Source organism: Zonotrichia leucophrys, chromosome 8, assembly GCF_028769735.1.
Source record: "Zonotrichia leucophrys gambelii isolate GWCS_2022_RI chromosome 8, RI_Zleu_2.0, whole genome shotgun sequence".
Taxonomy (NCBI): domain Eukaryota; kingdom Metazoa; phylum Chordata; class Aves; order Passeriformes; family Passerellidae; genus Zonotrichia; species Zonotrichia leucophrys.
The window spans coordinates 3328372-3339661 of NC_088178.1; the positions used below are offsets into that span (position 1 = coordinate 3328372).

Sequence of the window (11290 nt, forward strand, 5' to 3'; positions counted from 1 at the left end):
TTAAATTTCGGGGCTGTAGAAGCAGATTGTGTTTTCCTTCTATGATGTGGGCTGACAAGACATCAGTATTCTATTCATCTGTTGGGAATTAGGCTGTTAATCCAATCAATGACTCTTGAGCTAGCTGCAGCCTGCCTCCCCACTGGGGAACAATCGGATCAGACGGGAGATTGTTTAAGAGCACAGAGCGCTCCCGGTGTCAGGTGGAATTTCCAAGCGTTCCCTAGTGAATTGGGGATGGGAAAGCTGTCTCAGCCCATTTATCCTGCCCCTTAAATAAGCAGGTATCTGCCTCAGCCATGCTAAAGTGATAAAGCAGTAGAGGAGCACTAACTTTTATGCAGGGAGGGGGCAGGGAAGCACCCTGAGAAGCGGATATTAGCATCCTGCCCTTTGGAATATCATCCTGTCCATAGCTTGGGATGGCATCTGCATGGTTTGCCCGGGGCTGGCTCAGCCACAGCACTGTGACACTTGTTACAGGTTTAGGCATTGACTTCTCCAAACACATTTTTGATCCCTGCAGCTTCCTGGCAGTTTTTGTATTGCACCAACACACTTGTTTGATGAGCAGCAAGATGCCTGGTGCTGAAAGTAACAGGCAGTAGCAAATATTATTTGGATAACCTATAAATATGTCCAAATACACAGCTGGGCACAGAGTGCTGGCTGCAAAATGGGTTGAAAATGCTCAAGAGCAAAACATCCCTGAGAGTTTCAGTGTTGCTGCATGAGCTGCTGCATGGGTTCAGAAATCAGTTTGTTCTGCAATTAATGACAGCCATGTCTGCAGTGGGATATTGAGAGCCTGTATCTGTGCCAGCAGCACTACATGCTGATCATAGTAGATGTGATAAATCCCACTGAAATTGCACTTGGAAATTTAGGTACAGCACCAGTTAGAAACTAGGGCGATGAGGGATTAGCATAACCCTGGCACACTGAACTCCTCGGGCTGGGGGCCTTTGGGAGCATTAGCAGCTGCAGGCTTCAGGAGGGAGCCAGTGGTGGTTCCTGGGCATCCTCTTCTCTCTGAGCTTTCTTAGATCTGCTTTTAACAGCAGCTTTACAAGCAAAGGCTTCTCCAAATTAGTACTCCTAAATGAACCACGAGTATGAGGTCCAGCAGTGAATACGAGCAGGGAGGTCCCCAGACAGAAAAATCCCCAGCTCAGAGGCTTGGCTTTAAAAGGCTTCAGCATCCCTCTTCCCTTGATCATAATTTTGAATCAAACAAAAGCTAATGCAATTTTCTTTGCCTTTCAGTAGCAGATTGTGCTGTAAGGGTTCATGCCATTAGAAATGTAATAATTGCTTCTCTATGCAGATCTAATTTATCTGTGAGGCACTTAGAAGATAGGCCAAATGATGGCCTGGCAGTAGGCTCTGGAGAAGGGCCCAAGAGGTGATGATAAAAACCAGTCTAGCACCTTCCATCCTGAGGGATATCTGCCTGGCACAGAGCAGGAAATGGTCAGAGTGGGAGGAATGAGCAGAGGAGAGAGCTGAGAGCTCCTGGAGAGGGACAGCTCAGTGAGAAAGGGATCCCTCCCAAACCTGTGTGCACACACAGGGGAGGTGGGAGAGTTAATTGAGGAACCAAACTTAAGAGGATGCCCTGCACTTGTCAGCCTGGGTTATTTGCAATCCTAAAAAACAGCTGGTCATGATCAGTGCAGGTTTTTTGGTTTTGCTTCTAGCAGGGGTTGCTCTGTATCCTTTATCCCATGGTGCTCGTCCTTGGGGAGTGCCTGAGCTGCCTTGGAGTTGGGACCAAGGATGCACACGGGGATGTCTCCTGCTGAATCATCTGGTGGAGTTCAGACTGGTTATATTTGCCTGGTTTTAGTATTGGTGGGGATTAGCATGTAAATTCTGGTGTGTTGAGCTGTAGCCTTACCCTCAGTCTTCTTGGAGAGAAAATTTCAGAGAGAATAAGATGATGATGAGGTTAAAGTAAATTGTTGGGAAGTTGAAGTCTCAAGTAGAAACAAATGAGAAATAAAACCCTTTTTAAAAGTGGAGGGAAGTATTTTCTTGCTATTTTTCATCTCCCTGGCTTGAGTGAGTGTGTGAGGCTGCAGAGATTTATATTATAGCTCCTAAGCATCAGTGCTTGTTCAGAGTCTGTATTATTCTGGCCCTTTTTATTCACTCACCTTCTAAAGATGTAGTGTAAATATTTATCTTCCCTCTGGCCCATGGTGCTGCCCAGGACCCGGTGCTGTTAAACACTCTTATCACCTCATCGTTCTTATCTCCTGCGATCCCTGCCAGCATTCCGAGTCTGTCAATGGGAACGAGCCCTGCACCTTAAAACGTGCCACAAATGAGACAAAGGAGATATGGGGGAAAAATACCTTAAAACAAAGAGCACAGGTGCTACCCCTGGAAAGGGCAGGGTTAGTGTAGAGGTTTCCTGCTGTGCCTGGGGAGGTGACTGCAGGTGTTGGGGTGAGGACTCGGTGTGGAGGTGTGGGGTCCCCTACAGACCCTTGTGCTGGTGTGGAGGGTCCAGCCCCACTTCATCACCAGTATGGGGTAAAGCTGGGCCAAAGCTCACCCAGGAAACCAGCATGGATTTGTTTTTCCTCTTTCTCCACTGGTGCTGAACAAAACAGGTGAGATGGTGGAAGAGGCAGTGTCTCCCTCCAAGCCACCCTGCCACTGCACACAGCCTGGAGGGCGAATGAAGCAGCTCTGAGCTCTCAGTGTTTATACAGCACTGCTTTTAAAAGTGTCCCATGAAACCACAGTCAGACACTGGCCAGTCAAAGTCTACTTGAAATGGCAAATGGTGACTTACAGAGTGCACAGCATCTCAGCAGCTTTAGCCAAGCCATTTCCTTGTCTCTGCCCTTCAGTCCAGACCTTGTGTTAGGTTAAGCAGGGAACAGAAATTCCCAAGGAATGAACATGGGATGGCAGCACCAGCGTAATCCCATCAGCTGTAAGACAGAATTCATGTGCAGCAGCCACAGTACCACTTAGCAGATAAGACAGTTGGTCCATCTGCGCTCGGTCCATCTTCTCCCATTTCTCTTGCTTAAATTTCTCAGGAGCAGAACAAAATCCTGTTATCCAATAAGTTATCCACTGGTAGTTGGATTTTCATTGAGTGACATCTGTCACAGACCATGCATGTAGGAAGTACCAGTGATTTTGTAGCATCTTTGTTTTGATGGGTTTGGTAGGCATGGGCATTTGGGGTTTCATCTCCCAGAAAGGTTGTGCTGCTCAGCTGTCACCCTGACGTGGCCAGATGTGCCAGGAGGCTGTAGAAGCCACCAGGGATGGCACATTAGGAGGCAAGAGGAAATGTTGGAATCAGATCTGTTGTTGGTCAGTAACATGTCTGAGACTGAGCACTCCTACATTTGAATGTGTCATGGTCTTTCCTTCCTGGTCACTTTGTCTGCCTGGTTGGGTTCTGCCATTTCCACGAGCTCCTCCTTTATACAGATGGACAGTTGCTAAAAGGGCTCTGGGACAAGGGCCTTGCAGTGCCTTGCAAGCCTTTACAGAAGGTGCACTGCTGCTTTGAGCCTGGCTGTTCCCCTCTTTTGGCTGATGCCAGTGGGATGAGGACAGAGGCTTGTACCTGTTTGGGATCATCCATCCTAACACAGACACATCTTGGGAGAAGGATGCTCAAGAGGCCTCTGCTTTCTGTTGCACATCAGGAAATACCCCTTGCATCCAGGCCAGCTACAATTCATCTTCACTCATCTTCTGCACGTGGTGTTTGATTGCAAAACAGACACTTCCCGTGCCTGGCAGGCAATATTTGTTTCACATAATATTTGTTTCACATAATTCCCACAAAGGGAGCTGTAATCCTGACTTTCACAGCCCATCTTTGATTAGTCTCCACGTGTGACCATTTTGCTCTGAAGGCTCAGCATGGCCATACCTGGAGCAGCTGGGTACATCAGGCTGCAATTAGCCACGGTGCTCCAAAAAGCCAAATCAAAGAGGGATTGAGATCAGCAGCTTTCCGAGGGCTTTCAAGGCCTTTAGTGAGTGACCACACTAGAGCTTTTTCCATTTACCTGGATTAAAATTTGTCACAGAGGAAATAGAAGCAAACAGCACGGCATCTGAGAAGTGTAACAAATAGCATTTGGCCACTGGGCTGGCTCAGAGCAGGGGGAAAATCCGCAGCGTAAATAAAGTGCAAACCATGTTTGCATAACATTGGATTAATAGTTCTTTATAAAAAGCACACTGGGATTAAAGGGATGCATTTCCTATGCTGAGACCTGTGCTCCCTCCTTAGCCCAGCAGATGCCAGGAAGTACATCTAAGAGAAATAAAAAACCTTGCTATCCCCAGCCAGCTGCTGAACCAGCAGTGCTTTCTGCAGGCCTTTGGAAGAGGAACAAATGTCTCTAGGATTCCTGGAGCAGCCCTGGGTGTTTTAATAGGGAGTTCTGCAGCAAAGCACTCCCATGGGAAGGGGTTTCTGCTGCATGGCTCCAGTCCCATTCACCTGTGGGTTTTGTTGGCTGCAGTCTTGGAGGTGGTGATGCAGAGGGGAGCTGGATTCCCATCCCCCAGCCCACACATTTGACATCCTGCCTTTCCAATAACTCATTCAGACTGCTCCCACCTCTCCTTCCCCAGCCCTGCTGAGTATTCTGCTGAGGTCAGTGCTGGCCCTGTCACTCCTCCAAGCAGCCATGTGCTTAAGGGGAGCTCAGGGGCACTGGCTCACACTGGTTACCTTAGTGTGGAATAATCCATGGGTGCTGGCTGTGATTCCCTCAGCTCTTTGGTTTGTGGTACCATCTAATGACACCATTTGCATCGTGCTCCCCACAGTTTGAAATAGGCTCCTGGAATGAGGCATCTTCAGACACTGCTCTGAGTGACATGAGTGGGACATAGTAGCACATGGAAGGAAAAATCACACCCTCCCACCCCTTTGCTTGGGAAAGATATGAAATGGGTATTTAGGCAGCAAATACCTGTTATATCTGGCTTTTTATCCTTGTTGCTGCTGTGGTTGTCATGTTGGTGCAGTGTCCCAGAGCAAAGCATGGCACCTCCCACCCCAAAACACAGGTCATTCCTAATTCCACAGCTCAACAGGCTTAATATCAAGCAGAATAATACACTGGGAAACCAGAAAACTTCCAGCTATGAGTGGAATTTCTACCTCTTTTCTTGTTCTTTTCTCTTTTGCCTGCTCCAGAATCTACGGCAAACTGTAGAATTTGCACCGTAATCCCAAAGATGATGGTAATTAAAAATTTAAGTCTCCATAGACAGATGCAAATAAATTAAGGAGGCCAAGAACTGAATTAGAGGCTAATCCTGGTTGGGGTAGTGAAAGCAAAGGGGCCATAATTCTTTCCTTCTGTTATTTCACCTGTTCTGGTGGCAGGGTGAGGTGCCTGGGTATGCAGTGCTGGATGTGAAGCATCAGCTGTGGTAGAGCCCTGGGGAGGGGACACAGGAGTCTGGGAAGGGGACACACTGCCCAAAGCATTGCAGCTGAGGCAGTGGCTTAAGTGTTAGCTGGACCAGGGAGCTGTGTGCCAACACCTACAAATCACACACTTTGCTTTGCCCTTGCACTGCAGGTGTTTCACAAGGATCAGTTTGACAACTTGCTGTCATCCCTGAGCACTCTGCCCTTTCCTGACTTGATAGAACTTAACCTGGGTATCAGTGTAGACTTAAATTCTGAAGGCAGGAACCTAGATTTATTCAGGTGGAAGAAACTGGTTTTTTTTCCATATGCTGAAGAGCTCAGTGCACTGAACTGTGAGAGCATCCCAGCGCTTTACCCCTCTCTCAGGTATTTGGCCAAAGCTGGGTTTGCACTGAAACATCTTGCACTAAAGCATCAGGAGTAGTGAGAATCCCAGAGTGAGGCCATAGGACTGAAATCCTTCATTTTTATGGGCTGGAAGTGATAACAGTATGAACTGAATTATACTCACGTCATGACGTGATCCACGCACTCTTATGGGTGGATAGATATTGATTATCCATCAATAGGGAGTGATGGTGGATGATGATTCAAATCCCAGCTGTCAGGTAGCTGGGTGTCCTGGCTGTTTGTCTGGTCAATTAAAACATTGCTGGGATTCAGCCTATTTATTTAAAACTGGCATGTGTTTGTATTACCACAATGTTACCTACACCTCTAAAATCGAGTCTCTTTCTCTTTTTCAGGATGGGGAAGGCCAGACTGCACTCCATTATGGTAAGCTGCCTCTAAGCTTGGCTCTTCCTTCTTAGCAGTGTGGATTTGTAGCTGGAGTAAATGCTCTATACACAGAAAACAATTTCCAGGAGAAAAATGAGCAAGGAAGCTGGATTTGATTAACCAGTGGCTACCTCCACTAGCAAATCCCAGGATGGTAGGGGTAGGAGAAAATTGCTGCCCTCCCTTCATTCTCCTCTGCAAATGTCACCTTAAAGCCTTCCTTTTCCCTCAATTAATGATGCAGATTTTCCCTGTACACCTCTGTGTCTCCAGGATGTTGGTGTGCCACCTGCAGAGCCAGGAGTGGCTCTGGATAGGGGATGCCAAATCCCTTGGCCTTCAGGGAGGGTCTGTGCCAGCTTGAACAGGTTACAGAGGGCAGGGGAAGGGGACAAACAAGGTGACCTCCACCTTCATGTGTCCTGGTGACAAACCTGTTTGATCACAGCTGAGAGAGCAGCAGCTTCTCTACTACCAAAATCAGCAGAGGCAAGTCACAGTTGGTGTCCCTCCTACAATTACAGGCTAATTAGATCCGTGATTTAATTGAAAGATTGTTCTATCTCCAAATGAGAAAAGCAGAGACTGAAGTGATGTGTGTGGTGCTGATGTGCGGGGAATAGGAAAAAAGTATCAATTTAATCTGGATCCTAATCTCTTTCCCAAAATTAAGACATAGCCAGTTATTGTCTTGTACTCTCTCTTGATGCCTGTCACGGTAATTAAGAGCATACTTGTCATTCTGAAGTGTTTGTGTCTTTCTCTCTCTTCTTGATCTCTCCACAAGGACATTAGCAGAATAGCAAAATTGCTTTGCAGACATCAGTCCAAGGCACAGCATTTGGATCTGGAGCTGAACTCCCAGATTCCAGGGTCCCTGAACCAAGACTGTAGTTACAATAATGTGTGATTTCTCCCTGTGGGACCTTTCCTGTAGGATACTCCATTTTTCAAATTCCTGTCGCTGTGACTGGAATGGTGAATCTGTTGCTTAGCACAGCATTGTCCACAGATGGACAGCATTTAAAATGACACATTGCCTCTTTCTCCACCTAAGCCATTCCACAGTTTGGGCATTCTCTCTCCTGAGAAGATGCTTTTCCAACTCCTGAGAGATTCACAGTAGATTGTGCAAAAGCATAGCACGTGTGTAAGTTATCCAAGAGCACTTGCTTCTGGCAAGCCCAGTATGTGAAAGGAAAAGGTGGATGCACCACCTGAGTTTCAGTTCCATGCAGATGGATCCCTCTGGCTGGGGACTGAGGCAGGTTGTTCAACACAAGCAAACATAAGTGATATAATGAACATTATTTCAGAAATTATTTCTCTGATCTACCCTTCCAGCTCAGGTGTTTCAATAACTACAGTTTCCCAGGATTTTCTTCCCAAATGTTTGTGAAGTGTTGAAATGTTTGATTCCCCTTGAGTATTACATGATATATTATGTATATCATCTTTGGGAAGCCTCTCTGGGTTGCTGGCACACAGGCCTGGTGTTCCTATGGGTCCCCAGGACATCCTCATTCCCTTTCTTGCTGATCTGGCCATAAATCACCCCGAGCTTGGAAACAGCTTCTTAAATGGGTGACTGGGTTGGATTCAAGTGGCTGTTGGCCTGAAACTGGAACTCACTGTCACCTCCCAGTCCCATTTTGGTCAGCACTTCACAACTGAGTCATTAATTGCAGTGGGGAGGCAGGAGAGCTGCTGTGGACGGACACCAGCTCTGAGCAGAGCGTTGCCTTCACAAGGCACTGCTGGAGGCTGTTCACCGAGTCCAGGGAAGGGTTAACTCCCATCAGCAAGGCAGCCCCTGCTTTTAGGGTGTCTGCATCCCTTTTTATGAGCCGGCAGCGTGGCCTGACAGCTGTCCTTGTGGTGACAGCTCTCCTGATTGCAGCCGGTGTCAAAGCGCATCCTGCTGGGGGTGATAAATCCCGGCTCCTTCCGATGGCCGCTGACCCCGCCTTTAATCGGGGGTTAAGCGGAGGCCACCGGGGGAGCCACGGCTGCAGCCCGAGCCCGTGGCTGTGTGCTCGGTGCTGGGCAGCCCCTTCCGCCCGGCTCCTCTCCATCCATCCATCCATCCATCCATCCATCCATCCATCCATCCATCCATCCCGGACACACTGAAATCATCGCTGCCGCCTCTCCCTGAGGAAATCAAGGCTTCTCCAGCAGCGGTGGCCACGTGGCTGTGCAGTGGGCAGGCTCCGTATCCTCCTGGGCACCCCGGCTTCCCTGCAAAGCACCATCTGTTCGGCTCCGGCTGCGCCGGGCAGGGCAGTGGGAGGGGACGCTGGAGGGGAAATAAATAATAAAAAAAAAAAAAAAAATTCATCATCCGAACCCTGAGGATTAATGGAGTCGGGAGGCGAACTGCGCTGAATGGAAATTCATCTTCACCCGTGCCACTGTCAGGGCTGCCGCTCTGGCCCTTGACAAATCGAGGGTCCCAGGGTGTGATAAATCCAGCAGCTGTGCTCGTCCCCAGGGATGTCCCCAGCCTGCTCAAGGACGTGGCACCAGACAAGGAAGCCACCTTTTCCTGTGGGGACCGGCTCCCCGTGCCCAGAAGCTGCCACCAGACCTTCCTTGGCACCTCTGGAAGTCTGTTATCTGCACAGGGATGTGCCCCCCTTCAGCTCAGCCTCACCCACACCCCCACCTGCTTCCTCACCATTTCCCCTTTTTTATCCTTTCAATATAAACTCCAATCACACACTGAATTTATTTTAATGAGACATTACTGCTTGTCCTTTTGGATCAGTAGAAGACTGCAGAGTAATGCAAAAGACACTCTAATCACTAAAGGAGTCAGTCGGTTGCTCTATAAAAACACCCAAAATATGATTAAAACCAATTGCTACCAATGCAAGAGGAAGCTGCCAGCTTCATGGCCTTGTAAGGCAGGTTTTGGCTTTACTAGGGTCTGAGTTGCACAGGCTGAAAGGAAAATCCAGGGTCTGGGACTTCTGCTGATGTCAGCCAAGTCCAGCTCTTCAGTGTTAGGAGTTTTCCTGATTTTCCTGGTTCTTTTTCTTTTAGCATCCTTAGGTAGGACATCCTAGGCTAGAGAAGAGTTCAGGTCGAACTTGACTCTATCTTAGAGAAAATGAGGGATGAAAAAAGTTACCAGTAGAGGTGTGGGGAATAAAATGTGTGCTTGAATTAACAGCTGTCCCAGGCCATGGGCACAGTCACCTGGAGCTGGTGCTCCAGGAAGTGGTGGCCAGCAGCTGTGGACCATCTGAATTTTGTGCAGAGAGAAGGCATGGACAAAAGCCAGGAGTGAGGCAGTGCCTGGGATGTGCTGCCTGCTCCCTGGGAGGTGCAGGAGGCAGATGAGGGTGCAGATCCATTATAGATGGTGAATGCTTTATAAGTTCTGGGTACAGGAGCAGGCAGGGAATGCTTTCCCAGGTGGCACTTTGGGGTCCCTGCAGTGCTGCAGTAGCACTCTGGGGCCCTTCCCAGGCTCAGTGGCCAGTCCTGGGTGGGAATGAGCCTTAGCCAAGCTGTCCCAGGTGATGCCCTGCAGATCCCTCAGCTCTCAGCACCTCTGACTGGACTGCAGGCTCTGGGTGCTGCTTGCACCACTCAGGACTGCTGCTTTTGCATCGCTCTCACTCTGTCCTTTCTCCTTCCCATGCACTGCTGGATCCACAGCGATACTTTGTGTTCTGAGCTCTGCCCTGCCATGTGCTCTGCTGAGCCGGCGTTTCCTGCCTCCAGCTACAGCCAGCGCTCCAGAAACGCCCATCCCCGCACTAACCCTTCCCTTTTCCCTCCCCAGCTGCCACCTGCGAGTTCCTGGACATCGTGGAGCTGCTGCTGCAGGCGGGGGCCGACCCGGGGCTGCGGGACCAGGAGGGCTGCCTGCCCGAGGAGGTGACGGACTCCAAAGCCATCACCCGGGCTCTGCAGCAGCAGCACGGCCCCGGCCAGCCCTGAGCCCCGGGGCACAGAGGTGCTCTGCAATAAACGCCCCTTGTCCCCTCCCTGCTGCCCTCCCCAGACACCTCGGGGGTTCCCGTTAAAGCACAGGGTCTGGCTGGGCTCTGCAAGCGCATGCCCTGAGCAGGGTGGCATCAGAGCTTGGCAGGCTCTGACCTTCAGCAGTATTTGAGGGGGGAGGGACAGGGGAGAGGGCCTGGAGGAGGCCCCAAGTGTTATTTTAATGTATCAAACACGAGTACTGTATGGGCTGTCTCACCAGAGCAGCTGGGCTGACCTGTCGGCTCCTCCCTGGGGATGCAGGGCCAGGTGAGATGCATTCTCCCGTTCAAGCTGAATTTTGGGTTGTTTGTTTTGGGTTTTTTTTTCCCTGGGTCCAAATAAATCATATAAATAAAAGCACAGTGTTGGGATCAAGCCTCGATGTGTTTGTTTGGTTTTGGGGTTTTTTGTTTGCAGAGGGTGACTTGGAAGCCATAAGAATGGGAGGCAGCTCAGTGCTTCCCATAACCCTTGGGAAGTTCTGCTGGAGCTCTTGTCCTGGGGAGGCAGAGCTGCAAAGACAGCAGGGTCATACAGGTGTCTGTCTGTCTGTCTGTCCCTCTGGTTCTCACACAACACATGTTGCTAATCAGCCTCTCCAAGCTGATAGCACTTTTATCCCTTTGCTGAATTGAATGGCTTTAAGCACCACCCCAGCAGCTCCTGGTGTGTGTCCATCCCTGGAACGGCTCCTCCAGCGCTGAGATCTGGTAAGAGCTGAGCACAGATAAACCTGCACCCAGCCTGTCACCCCTCTGGGACACTTCATGATCTTCTCAGCTGGTCAAGTACCCTGAAAAGAGGAAGAATGTGGCTGTGACCATGGCTGAGTGGGTGTGGGATGATCTGGGGTTTGGTGCTGCCCTCAGCATCCCAGCTGGGCCCACGGAGCCGCCAGGGGTGGGTTTGTGCTGTGGGAGGAGGCTGCTGCTCTGGGTGGGTGTGTGACTGAGGAGCCCATGGCTTCCCTGTGGGATATTGCCATGAGTTTGCTTTTCCCAGACAAGATTCACAGCCTGGGGGGAGCAGAGGAAATCTCCATGGTGTGACAGGAAGCTGCTTGCCCATCGG

General features: G+C 49.6%; 1 protein-coding gene across 1 annotated transcript in view; it reads left to right on the plus strand.

Moving 5' to 3' along the window:
- The window catches only part of ACBD6 (acyl-CoA binding domain containing 6), an 82192-nt gene extending 71598 nt beyond the window's left edge, over nucleotides 1–10594 (plus strand). Inside the window, exons 7-8 of the mRNA XM_064719673.1 lie at nucleotides 6187–6217; nucleotides 10017–10594. Coding sequence (XP_064575743.1) covers nucleotides 6187–6217; nucleotides 10017–10174 — 189 coding nt within the window. The 3' untranslated portion in view covers nucleotides 10175–10594. The remainder of the gene's footprint in view (nucleotides 1–6186; nucleotides 6218–10016) is intronic.
- The last annotated feature ends 696 nt before the right edge of the window (nucleotides 10595–11290 follow it).